The sequence below is a fragment of the Polypterus senegalus genome, chromosome 13 (genome assembly GCF_016835505.1).
Source record: "Polypterus senegalus isolate Bchr_013 chromosome 13, ASM1683550v1, whole genome shotgun sequence".
NCBI classification, from domain to species: Eukaryota; Metazoa; Chordata; class Cladistia; order Polypteriformes; family Polypteridae; genus Polypterus; species Polypterus senegalus.
Genome location: NC_053166.1, coordinates 73,658,335 through 73,672,588, shown reverse-complemented (window position 1 = coordinate 73,672,588; position 14,254 = coordinate 73,658,335). Strand labels below are relative to the sequence as shown.

The 14,254-nt window shown below is 38.8% G+C and overlaps 1 protein-coding gene across 3 annotated transcripts in view; it reads right to left on the bottom strand.

Annotated features, from left to right (window-relative positions):
* The window catches only part of otud5a (OTU deubiquitinase 5a), a 182,488-nt gene extending 168,489 nt beyond the window's left edge, over nt 1-13,999 (bottom strand). For 2 of the 3 annotated variants that reach the window (XM_039776077.1, XM_039776078.1), the window contains exon 1: nt 13,181-13,997. In XM_039776077.1, coding sequence (XP_039632011.1) covers nt 13,181-13,753 — 573 coding nt within the window. In that variant the 5' untranslated portion in view covers nt 13,754-13,997. Of the gene's footprint in view, nt 1-13,180 lie in introns of all 3 variants that reach the window. The other variant, XM_039776079.1, reaches the window with a different exon arrangement.
* Nucleotides 14,000-14,254: the final 255 nt, after the last annotated feature.

The window sequence follows — 14,254 nt, the reverse complement described above, 5'->3', positions numbered from 1 at the left end:
TATATATATATATATATATATATATATACACACACACACACACATATAAACATATATATACATATACATACATATCTACATATATACACACACAGCTATTTCAGATCAGTGCAATACGCTGTTTGTTAAAACGGATGACACTCGCTCTTACGTGCAAGTCTGCGTGGATATTATGAACTATCGTATTTGTTCAAGTTCTATTTAAATTTTAAATAGAAGGAATTTTTATTTAGTCGACAGAAATATCTTTGGTAGGAATGGTAAAACAGACAGGAATATTATTCCTGAATAAATCAACTCAAACCTTAAACAACTTATAATATTTTGCTCTCCATAAAAATATATCCTGTCTAAATTATACAAGTTAGAAATAAAGTAAACATTAAAAGAACAAACATTCAAATTTCTTTACTCTTATGTAATTTTATATTTTATAAAAATAAACTTAGATTTTAGATATCCCAAAAGATTTTGCTCTCCATAAAAATATATCCTGTCAAAATTATACAAATTCAAATATGAACATGCTGCATAACAAAACCTAGAAATATAAATAAAATGTGTTCCTTTCAGCAATAACAAATCAAATCATTCAGTTGTCTTTGCTCATATGTCATTTTAGAGCTGGACGCCTGGCATCTTTTTTTGGCAACAGGTTCGTTTCTGTTTGGTGTGAGGTTCTGTGTTGTGGAGATTCTCAGGATGGATTGCAGGTGCTCATCAGTGAGGTGACTCCTGTGTGCTGTTTTGTTAGTCTTTATCACTGAGAAGAGCTTCTCACACAGATATGTGCTACCAAACATGCACAAGGTTCGAGCCGCATGTAGACGGACTTTATTTGTTCTTCAAAGTCACCAAAGCGCCGTGCAAACTCAGTGCGCTCAGTTTATCAGCAAAGTGCGTATTTGGGAACACCGTAGTGACGACTTTGTTCAACATTACTTGGTAATACGGAAAGTGGGGCAAGTGGTTGTGTCTCCCATAAAAGCAGCCTCAATTGAAATCACTTTGTGATTGTGCACGGGTAAAAACGTCCGCTGAAGTGTCAGATTCTTATTTAATTCTTCTGCTTTCTGTATCTTCTGCATTGCATTCAGGTCTTTCAGGTTACCCTGATGTTTTGTTTTATGGTGCCGTCTTAGATTAAATTCTGTAATTACAGCCACATTAGCTTCACAAATGAGACACACGGGTTCAGTAAACATATACTCAGCCTCCCATCGGTTTTTAAAGGCTCTATTTTCAGAATCAACTTTTCTCTTCAGCATCGTGTGAGCTAGCCGCAATAACTTGCAGCATCTTAAGGTAGACTTGATTAACGCGGTAACTGTTGGCAAGGCAGCTGAAGCGCTGCATTATGGGATCTGTAGTTTATTGTGTTACCAGCGCTTCATATACCCGGGCTTTAATAACAATAATACAGTATATAAAATGATAAATAGAACTTGAAAAGATATATTTTTTCAAATGTGATTGCGCAATTCAGATAGAGTTGACGCGCACTACAGCCTGCATGCCTCAATAAGTCATCCTCCCCTTGCCCTTACTTTTTTACCGTTCATCTAATGAATACACTGAGTATGGCTTTACCAAAACAATCACTGATGGCGAATAAAGTATCCATTATTCGAGTATGTAGATCGGGTTATATATATATATATATATATATATACACATATATATATACCAGCGATCGCAGCGAGAAGTAGTGTGTTAAAAAAGCTAGAAGAAGAAAAGGGAACATTTTAAAAATAACGTAACATGACTGTCAATATACAGTATTTGTTTTGTGAGTGTTATTGAGTGTTGCTGTCATCAATGATTTGATTATCATTATTTCTTTTAATCAGGTTTGTATTTGTAGGATGTGTTGTGTTCAAGTTACATTCCGTGTTTGTCAATCGTTGTAAAGATAACAGGTTTCATTCATCGATTTGTTTCTTACTGCATCAATAAACAGCTCGTCTTCCTCTTTATCTGAGACGTGACACACTGCATGCACGGGTTTTTTTTACACTGTCTTCCTTTAGCGGGACATTGACTTTTTCCACTGTGTGCTTTGTTTCCGCAGTAGCTGCACTTATGAATATGCTTGTATGCATCAGACGCTTCATATTTTTTTGCTGCCTTCTCAATTGTGTAATTCGGTTTTTGTTCAGCACTTTTTGGAACCGTTGCTTTTTGTCTGTGCACTGCGTCAGCTCACGTGTGCCGCTCGGTGTACATGCATGGAAGTTTCCCAGCTGTGCTGGTGCCATCTCGTGCGATGTCCATGGCTGTATTTAATGTTAGCTAAGACCCGGCACTTAAAACTTTCTCTCGCAGTTTCGCTGAGTTTGTGCCAAACACCACCCTGACCATCTCATCCTCCTCTGCATAAGAACAGTACTTCACCCGTGAATATTTAGCGGCAGTGTTTCTATTGGATTGCCGCTGACGGACGGCCTTATATGGGGAGGCGCTAAATTACAAACTCCGGCGGCAGCCTGTCTATGAACTTAATTTAAACTTTAGGTTTACACCGTGCTTTGTTTCCGAAGTAGCAGCACTCATGAATATGGTTGCATATGTCACTCGCTAGCTTCTTATTGTTTCGTTGCCTTCTCAATTATATAATGCATGTTTTCTTCAGTGCTTTTTGGAGCTCTTCCTGGTTTTCTACGTACTGCGTTGACAGTCAGTTCACGTGATTACGTGGGAGGCGTGATGATGTCACATGAAACTCTGCCCCCCAAGGCTTTCGAGCTCAACTCCATTACAGTAAATGGAGAAAAATAGCTTCCAGTTCTGACCATTACGCGTAGAATTTCGAAATGAAACCTGCCCAACTTTTGTAAGGAAGCTGAAAGGAATGAGCCTGCCAAATTTCAGCCTTCTACCTACACGGGAACTTGGAGAACTAGTGATGAGTCAGTGAGTCAGTCAGTGAGTGAGGGCTTTGCCTTTTATTAGTATAGATATATATATACCTCGATCTACATACTGTCAAATAAACGAACCACACGCCGTGGCGTTAGCCGACTTGCTAACCAACCACAAGCATTACCTGGTAGGTAACCACCCATACAGTCAGATTGTGATTCAGACTACAAATGCCTTGACTGTAATTACCCCAATCTACATACTGTCAAATAAACAAACCACACGCCGTGGCGCAAGGCAAGAGGAATCGTGTTCGATTCCCGAGAGGGAGTGCAGTGAGTGTGTACGCCTGATAAGCCCAGAATTAGGGCAAAACACGTGTTGCGTACTCTTTGCATTATTTGACAGTAAAAACTATATCAACCATATATATATATATATATATATATATATATATATACTAAAAAATACCAGCTTCAGCGGAGAAGTAGTGTGTTAAAGAAGCAATGAAAAGAAAAGGAAACATTTTGAAAATAACGTAACCTGATTGTCAATGTAATTGTTTTGTCACTGTTGTGAGTGATGAGTGTTGTTGTCATATATTTACACACACACACACACACACACACACACATAAACATATATATATATATATATACATATCTATACATATACACATATATACATACATATATATCTACATATATACACACATATACATACATACACACACATATATACACACAAATACATATATATATATATATATATCTATACTAATAAAAGGCAAAGCCCTCACTCACTCACTGACTCACTCACTGACTCATCACTAATTCTCCAACTTCCGTGTAGGTAGAAGGCTGAAATTTGGCAGGCTTATTCCTTACAGCTTACTTACAAAAGTTGGGCAGGTTTCATTTCAAATTCTACGCATAAGGGTCATAACTGGAAGCTATTTTTCCCCATATAATGTAATGGAGTCTTGAGTTGGAGATGGCCACGGGGCGGAGTTTCGTGTGACATCATCACGCCTCCTACGTAAGTACGTAGAGCACAAGGAAGAACTCCAAACAGCGATCAGCACAAAACGCCATTTCACAATTGAGAAGGCAGAAAAACATTATGAAGCAAATGATGCATACAAGCATATTCATAAGTACAGCTACTGCGGAAACAAAGCACGGCGTGAACCGTAAGTTTATATTAAATTAAGTTCATAGGCTACCACTAGCGTTTGTAATTTAGTGCCTGCCCATATAAGGCCGTCCATCAGCGGCAATCCAATACAAACACTGCGGTAAATATTCACGTGAAGGACTGTGCTTATGCAGAGGAAGATGAGATGGTCAGGGTGGTGTTTGGCACAAACTCATTGAAACTGCGAGAGAAACTTTTAAGTGCGGGTCTTAGCTGACATTACGAGATGGCACCAGTACAGCTGGGAACCTTCGATGCAAGAACACCAAGCGGCTCACGTGAACTGGCGCGTGCACAGACAAAAGCAACAGTTCCAAAGAGTGCTGAACAAAAACCGAATTACACAATTGAGAAGGCAGCAAAAAAATATGAAGCGTCTTATACATACAATCATATTCATAAGTGCAGCTACTGCGGAAACAAAGCACACGGTGGAAAAAGTGAATGTCCTGCTAAAGGAAGACAGTGTAAAAAAACCCGTGCATGCAGTTTGTCACATCACAGATAAAAAGGAAGACGAGCTGTTTATTGATGCAGTAAGGAACTAATCGATGAATGAAACCTCTTATCTTTACAGCGATTGACAAACACGGAATGTAACTTGAACACATCCTACAAATACGAGCCTGATTGAAAGAAATAATGATAATCAAATCCTTGATGACAGCAACATTCAATAACACTCACAAAACAATTACTGTATATTGACAATCATGTTATTTTTAAAATGTTCCCTTTTCTTTTTCATAACTTCTACTTCTCCACTGCGATACGGGTATATATATAAATGTATATATATACCCGATCTACAATACATACTTTAGCATAGACAAGCCACACGCTGTGGCTAATTGTAGAGTCTTAAGCCTCTAACGCCGACATTCGAGGTTCGATTCCCGAGAGGGATGTACTGACTATGTACGCGCTACCGATTCATTTTACCTTCGCATCTCCTTGGTTTGGGACGTATGAAAAATATTAGGTTAACGCAGAATCATGTTACGTTATTTTTAAAATTTTCCCTTTCTTAGCACAAGCACAGCTGAGAAGCTTCGATGCATGTACTCCATAACGCGTTAAAAATAACGCATTTAATCACACTTTCAATTCCAAGCAAGCGGGAACTTTTGTCAATGCATGATTTCCTGGTACATCCATTACACTGATGCACACATCACAGCTACAAAAATGTTAGAGTCGGAATAAAGCGCGTTCCTACGACTGATCATTTCGACTTCCAGCGAAGCCTTGATAAAAGCATGGTTTTGTGCACACTGAAAAGCAAGCAAAATTAGATGCATTACAGAAAGCGGACTTTGTGGCTCTTACTGGGGATCATTGGACTTCCGTGACCGTTAGTAATTCTAAATACATCTAATTACAAAATGTTCAATGATCACACTGTTTTAGCCTAATGTACAAAATAATTTTGGCTAATGTTACTCAGAGTTTAAAGAGTAAGCTGGTCAAATTACCTTTTATGTTTCTGACTTATTTTTTAAGAAGAAAAACTGCACTTTATGGTGAAATTTTGGTTATTATTATTTAAAGACAATACTATTCTGAAAATGTACTTAAAGTACTTAAACTACCACTTTATTTTTAAGTCTGCCCAATTTTAACCAGGGATGATATTTTTGTTTCTGTTTTGAATTCAAATGCAGTTTAAAGGCTTTTTTTCAGAAATTAAAACAGCTTCAGTTTACAATATTGATGTCCATGTCTATTATTTGATTCTGTAAGCCCACTAAAACCGTTTTAAATAAAAAAAAAAACATTTGCGATTTGGGGCAAATTTACGTGTCGATTACATACGATTAATCAAGATTAATTCTTACACAGCCTCTAATTAATTGGATTAATTTTTTAATCGAGTCCCACCTAATATATATATATATGTAGATATATATATGTAGATTTGTATATATATGTGTATATACAGTATATATGTAGATATGTATATGTTGTATATACAGTATGTATATATATATATATGTATATATATATATATATGTTTTATATATATGTTTATATATGTGTCTGTGTGTGTGTATATATATATATATATATATATATATATATATATATATATATATATATATAGATATAGATATATATATATAACACTCATATCAATGACAAAACAATTACATTAACAATCATCTTACGTTATTTTTAAAATGTTTGCTTTTCTTTTCATAACTTCTTTAACACACTACTTCTCATATGCGGGTATTCTGCTAGTATACATATATACACACACACACATATATAAACATATATATACATATACATACATATCTACATATATACACACACAGCTATTTCAGTATCAGTGCAATACGCTGTTTGTTAAAACGGTTGACTCCGCTCTTACGTGCAATAACAAATCAAATCATTCAGTTGTCTTTGCTCATATGTCATTTTAGAGCTGGACGCCTGGCATCTTTTTGGCCACAGGTTCGTTTCTGTTTGCTGTGAGGTTCTGTGTTGTGGAGATTCTCAGGATGGATTGCAGGTGCTCATCAGTGAGGCGACTCCTGTGTGCTGTTTTGTTAGTCTTTATCACTGAGAAGAGCTTCTCACACAGATATGTGCTACCAAACATGCACAAGGTTCGAGCGCATGTAGACGACTTTTTGTTCATCAAAGTCACCAAAGCGCCGTGCAAACTCAGTGCGCAGTGCGCTCAGTTTATCAGCAAAGTGCGTATTTGGGAACACCGTAGTGACGACTTGGTTTAACAGTACTTGGCAACAGGGAAAGTGGGGCAAGGTGAACTGGTGCATTTGTGTCTCCCATAAAAGCAGCTTCACTTGAAATCACTTTGTGATTGTGCACGGGTTAAAGCGTCCGCTGAAGTGTCAGATTCTTATTTAATTATGCTGTTTTCTGTATCTTCTGAATTGCATTCAGGTTACCCTGATGCAAGGCAGCTGAAGCGCTGCATTATGGGATCTGTAGTTTATTGTGTTACCAGCGCTTCATATACCGGGCTTTAATAACAATAATACAGTATATAAAATGATCTTGCGGGCGGATATAATTACACGCGGGCGGATGTGGCCCGCCCCTTGAGTTTGACACATATGGACTAAATAGAACTTGAAAAGATATGTTTTTCAAATGTGATTGCAATTCAGATAGAGTTGACGCGCACTACAGCCTGCATGCCTCAATGAGTCATCCTCCCCTCGCTCTTACTTTTTACCGTTCATCTAATGAATACACTGAGTATGGCTTTACCAAAACAATCATTGATGGCGAATAAAGTATCCATTATTCGAGTATGTAGAGCGGGATATATATATATATATATATATATATATATATACCCGCGTATCGCAGCGGAGAAGTAGTGTGTTAAAAAGGTAGAAAAAGAAAAGGGAACATTTTAAAAATAACGTAACATGACTGTCAATATACAGTATTTGTTTTGTGAGTGTTACTGAGTGTTGCTGTCATCAAGGATTTGATTATCATTATTTCTTTCAATCAGGTTCGTATTTGTAGGATGTGTTGTGTTCAAGTTACATTCCGTGTTTGTCAATCGTTGTAAAGATGACAGGTTTCATTCATCGATTCGTTTCTTACTGCATCAATAAACAGCTCGTCTTCTTCTTTATCTGAGACCTGACACACTGCATGCACGGGTTTTTTTTACACTGTCTTCCTTTAGCGGGACATTGACTTTTTCCACCGTGTGCTTTGTTTCCGCAGTAGCTGGATTTATGAATATGCTTATCAGGCGCTTCATATTTTTGCTGCCTTTTCAATTGTGTAATTCGTTTTGTTCAGCGCTCTTTGGAACTGTTGTCTTTATCTGTGCACTCGCGCAGTTCACGTGAGCCGCTCGGTGTACATGCATCGAAGGTTCCCAGCTGTGCTGGTGCCATCTCGTGCTATGTCCGTGGCTGTATTTAATGTTACCTTAGTCCTGGCACTTAAAACTTTCTCTCGCAGTTTCGCTGAGTTTGTGTCAAACACCACCCTGACCATCTCATCTTCCTCTCCATAAGCACAGTCCTTCACCCGTGAATATTTACCCGTGGCAGTTTGCTATTGGATTGCCGCTGATGGACGGCCTTATATGGGCAGGCACTAAATTACAAACGCCAGCGGCAGCCTGTCTATGAACTTAATTTAAAGTGTAGGTTTACATCATGCTTTGTTTCAGTAGCAGAACTCATGAATATGGTTGTATATGTCACTTTCGCTCTTCTTATTGTTTCGCTGCCTTCTCAATTATATAATGCATGTTTTCTTAAGCGCTTTTTTGAGCTCTTCCTGGTTTTCTATGTACTGCGTGATTATGTGGGAGGCGTGATGATGTCACACGAAACTCCCCCACGGCGTTGAAGCTCATCTCCATTACAGTAAATGGAGAAAACTGCTTCCAGTTATGACCATTACGCGTAGAATTTCGATATAAAACCTGCCCAACTTTTGTAAGGAAGCTGTAAGGAATGAACCTGCCAAATTTCAGCCTTCCACCCACACGGAAGTTGGAGAATTAGTGATGAGTCAGTGAGTGAGTCAGTGAGTGAGTGAGGGCTTTGCCTTTTATTAGTATAGATATATATATATATATATATATATATATATATATATATATATATATATATATATATGTATATATATGTGGATGTATGTATATATGTATATATATATATATATATATATATATATGTGTGTGTATGTATATATATATGTAGATATGTATGTATATGTTTATGTGTGTGTGTGTGTGTATATATATATATATATATATATATATGACAGCAACACTCATAACAGTGACAAAACAATTACATTGAAAATCATGTTATTTTAAAATGTTTCCTTTTCTTTTTCATTAATTCTTTAACACACTACTTCTCTGCTGCGAAGCGCGGGTAATTTGCTATATATATATTAAAATGGAAATGTCGAGAATAAAGTAAACATGTGGAAAATTTGGTTAACATACACTCATGCATGGGAGAAAAATACAATTGAATACCGTGAAACCGGGATAATTTAGAAAAATATCGTGATATAGAATTTTGGTCATACCACCCTGCTCTAATGTTGAGAGTGAAAAACTTGGGAAACGTGGGTCCAATTTGTTAAATGTCTGGCAGCTGCATTTTGAACAGTTTGAAGATGGGAAAAACCTGCTTTACTTAGACAGGTAAAGAGGGAATTGCAGTAATCCAGATAGGATGAGATGAAATCATGGATAAGGATTTCCAACTCAGCCCTGACAACAACGAATCTCAGCTTGGATAAATTTCTTAAATGGAAAACACAACAATGTGTATCAAAATCCAAAGATTGATTACATATAACACCTAGAATATGTAGGGGTGCATGAGAAGAGGTGGAGATTATGGAAAATTTTTGTGAAATTGCTGGGTGCAGATCTGGAGGGGCAAAGATAAAAACCTCAGTTCTCCGAGTATTTAACTTTAAGTAATTTACAAGTAGCCAATTATTGACCTTCAAATAGTTGACCAAAGAATGCAACTTGTGTGGTTATTTTGACGTAAAAGAACAATAAAGCTGAATATCATCAACATAAAAATGGTAGGAAATATAATTAAAAGAAGTGATAATTTGTGCCAGATAAAGCATATACAGTAAAAAGAAGATGTGTCCAAGAACAAATCCTTGGGGCACCCCACAAGTCAAAGAAGCAGAAACAGAAGTATACTCACCTACAGAGATGGAGAAACTCCTATCAGATAAATATAAGGTAAACCAAGTCTGAACCACTGATAACCACAGAGCGATTTAACCATGCTAAGAGGGTCTTATGAACAACCATGTCAAAGCCTGAAATAAGATCAAGCAGTACTAACACTGAACTCTCACCTGAGTCTGCAACCATTAATAAATCTTTTTAACACTTTGAAAAGAGCTGTTTCTGTGGAGTGATCCTTTCGAAATCCTTACTAGAAGAGATCCAAAAGCTTATGTCTCTCAAGAAAACCAACCAGCTGTTCCTCAACAACCTTTTCTAATATTTTGAGAGAAATGGGAGTTGAGAAATAGGAGTTTAGAAATGGGTCTGTAAATTTTAGAAACAGAATGTTCAAGATTAGGTTTTTCCAGCAAAGGATAAACAATGGCGTGTTTAAAATGGCTAGGGACACAGCTAGACTACAAAGAGCAATTCATTACAGATACAAGGCTGAGGCCAACAAAGTCAAGAACTTTTAAAAACAAACAAGTTGTTAAAACATCTAAAGAACTAGAAGATGGTTTAATTTTCCTAATCAGTGATACTAAGCCATCAAGAAAAATTCAATTAAAAGAGTTTAAAAAACAAGGAGCATAGAGGACCAGCTCCTAGAGAAGCAAATATTAAAGGAGAAGTAGGTCTACCATCTGTGACTTTATTAAGAAAATATTTAAGAAAGTCATCACAAACACTGTTTGAAGAGATCAATATATTAGATGGGACTGGAGAAACAATACTGTATATTGTATCATACAGAACCTTGGGCTTGCGTTTATGTGATATTAGATTAGCAAAATAGGAAGATCATGAAAAATTATTAACTGCCGTATGCAGGTTTGGAAAATTTTACAGGCCATCTCTTTCTACCTCAAAGTTGTAGAGGGGTAAAGAATATTTCTTAAGTAAAAGATGCAAAGCGGGTTTGATACAAAGTCAGCTGTGAACTTACAAATTTGTCTCTGACCTGTTGGTTAGAAACCCTTGCAAACACAGGGGGAAACAGGCAAACTTCACTTGGATGGTATCCTAGCCAACAATCACCTAGGGCAGGGGTGGCAAACTCCAGGCCTGGAGTGCCGCAGTCGCTATAGGTTTTCATTCTAACCCTTTTCCTAATCAGTGACCAGTTTTCACTGCTAATTAACCTTTTCCCCATCACTTTAATAACCCTATTAGAAGAGTTCAGCCCACTGAACTGATTCTTTTCATTAAATGACAGCCAAGCAGAAATGAAATGTGAAACGAGCTAACAGACGGCCAGCTAAACTGGGGCTTCAAACTCCAACCAATTTCATTCCAATCACTTTCTTAATGAGAAGCCAATTCTTGCTGTTAATTAAACCCGTTATTTAATTCCATGGCTCGTTGCTGCTCTCATTCTGCCATAGCACACATTTCGAAAACTGTTGTTTTTCTGTTCTTTCTAAGAGCACTGTCAAAATGTTTTGGTGACCTGAGAGATCAACCTTACCAAGACCATCACCTCTCTTTAATTTCAGATATTATGTAATGGGCACAGGGGAGCTGGTCATTTGGTGGCTTGTTTTATGACATTATTTTTTGGCTAATTAAAGAAAAAGAAACAACTATGGGGCCTGAGTCAAGTTAATTAAAAGAAGTAATCAGCAGCAAAAACTGGTCACTAATTAAGAAGATGGCAAGAATGAAAACCTGCAGCCACTGTGGCACTCGAGGCCTGGAGTTCGCCACCCCTGACCTAGGGTGCACTTTTTGTCTTGTAAGGCAACAATGTTATGTGCCATGTTCTTAAATTACACTTAACCATAATTTCCCCAAAACATTTTGCCATGCAAAGCTTACGGACTTTTGTTTATAAAACTGTAATGCCACAAATAATCATTAACTGACATAACAGAAACATACAAAATCCTGCTAAGATTTTATATTAAGTGTAACTTAAACCATTACATTTTAATTTCATTTACTAATAATGAACGTTTAGAAAGTAATAGTGGATAAAGTGAAGAAAAATCCACCAAATACACTGCTAAAATAAAATATATGCACTGTGGATCGACTGTGTTTTAACTGACAAAGCATTTTCACAACATGAATGTTGTTTCTGGTGTTTTAAATACATTTAAACATTTAGTTTTAAACAGTATCTGTAAGGAATTTGCTTGTTCTACCCACAATCGCAAAGCACTGCTATCCGGATGAATGAAGGATGAACTGAGAAGGTATGAATAATAATAAGTTACATTCATTGAGTGCCTTTCACAAACCCAAGGTCGCTTTACATACAGAGTATATATATATATATATATATATAAAAAAAAAATGAATGGAGAAGATGGGGCATAAGTGTGCACTAAAACTGACCAGCCAACCAACCAATGAAGGGTAATTGATGCTTGGCAATAAGTGTTGTCAACAAGGATGCCAGTGTTCTGTAACACTATAATAAGGGGAAAAACAGGTTCGGGGGGAAAAAGAAAATGAATGGACAAAGATTACACAATAATGTGTCTCATTATAGCACCTTTCTAGAGGCTAATATGTGTAAAGCATATTCTAACTTGCTTAAGTATAATGTGCAAAGGCATATGGCATAATTCTAAAATACCAAGAACAGTTTCCAATACAATCACCTTTTAAAATTATATTTATATTTAGGCAAGTGTCTGTGCAGCTTGACAGTTCTTCCAAAGCCCTTGCCAATTTTTAACATGTGGCAGTATTTATTTTCTGCCCCAGTTTCTTGGAATTACAGTAAGCATTTAAAACCCATTACTTTTCCACTATAGTAAATAGATTTTATGAAACTTAAAAAGTAAGAAGTAGTACTGAAATGATTATTGGATGTCCTATCTCTAACAAGAATTCATGATGGAAAAAGTATATAGATATATTTTTTTTTTATACTTTTTTGTGTCAGTTTATCAGGCATTTTACATTGTAAAGCACGTCATGTCAATGTGATTACGATGTTCATGCCTGAGAGATGGACATTCAGGTACCTTTATCATCAGAGCAAGAACACCACAGCGCCAGCTGGTCAACAAAGGACTGCACAGCAGCACAGGCACCCACTCTCCTAAAAAGCGACATTACCTTGATAGTCAGGAAAATTAGGCTGTCAGCAGATCACCTTACACCCACATAATCCTGATACTCGTGAAACACAGCAGTGCACTAAAAGGTAGGCAACACCTGCTAAACGACAGCATCACCAAGCAGACACCTGACACGTTATGAAAGAGACGCCTCTTCCTGCACATGCTGAGCATCGGCACTGTGAAGTGCCATGTGAGGAAGGATGCTTAATTCGAAGGTTGCTATACGACAAACAGCGCTTCTTCATTAAAGAAGTTAACCCGAGTGAGTGACAGCTAAATAAGAAGTGCAGCAACAATCGGGAAGAGGCGACTGTACCTGTTCCACCGTCGCTGGATCCAAGGACTGTAACCTCGCCGCATTTTCATACTCGTCCTCGCTATTGTAACCGGCTCCTTCTTCGGGGTCGGGACTAGTGCCCCCTCCAGCCACTCCAACACCCCCTCCGCCAGCGACTCCACCGGCACAGGCTGCTTGTCGCCGCCTCTTACTGAGTCCGGGCCCTGAGCAGCAACCTACGACCCCACCGCCGACTCCAACTCCTCCACCGCAGCCGACACCGCCTCCCAGCTCCACGCGCACCCCAGCTCCACATGCCACCCCACCTCCGCCACTGCCGTCCACCGGGACGGACGAGGAACCTGCCCCCACGGGCGGAGGGGAAGCCTGCTGCGGTCGGCCACTCGCCTCTCCCCGCCGGTCCTCACGGGAAGAAGGCGGCGCGGCCTGATAAGGCCAGCGCGGAGGAGAAGCCCTCGGCCTAGCGCTGGCCCGGCCTCCGTGGGGATGCGCGTGAGAGTGTGGGTCGGAGCCGCTCCGCCGGTCTGAGTCGTCCGGGTGGTCAGAGACTCCGACGGCAGAGCTTGGCTTCTTCTTCGGCAGAATTGTCATGGCTGGATTACTTTATGAGAAGAGCGACGAAGGCGCCTCCTTCTCAGCGTTCAGTCTTGTGTGCTGGCACTCTGGCCTGCCTTTTCGGAACAAAACTGTTTGCTCGTTTTAGTTGTATTGTCGCCGTATCTGAGCCCCGCAGGTCCGGAGTAAAGAACAAAAACAAGCCGGCCTCCTGAGTCCACTGAGCAGCGCAAACATCAACAAACAGCTGACGCCGTCCGCCGTCACTTCCGGGAATGCTCGCGAGTTCGCAGGTCTACTACGAGATTCCCGCGAGGAGACGGCAAAGCCCGACGAGAGGGAGTGAGTAGCGCTGCGCGGTCAGTTCAACGTTGTCGCCGTTCTGCTTCTGGGAGTGGTGGAGGTGGTAGCTGTCGAACACCGCTCTTTGCTTATCAGAGCAATATAGTCAGTAGAGCTAACTAGCTTTTTTTAGTTTATGAAACTTCTGATAGCGAGCCTGACAATGTTTTTGTCTTGTCACCCGATGTCTCTGCC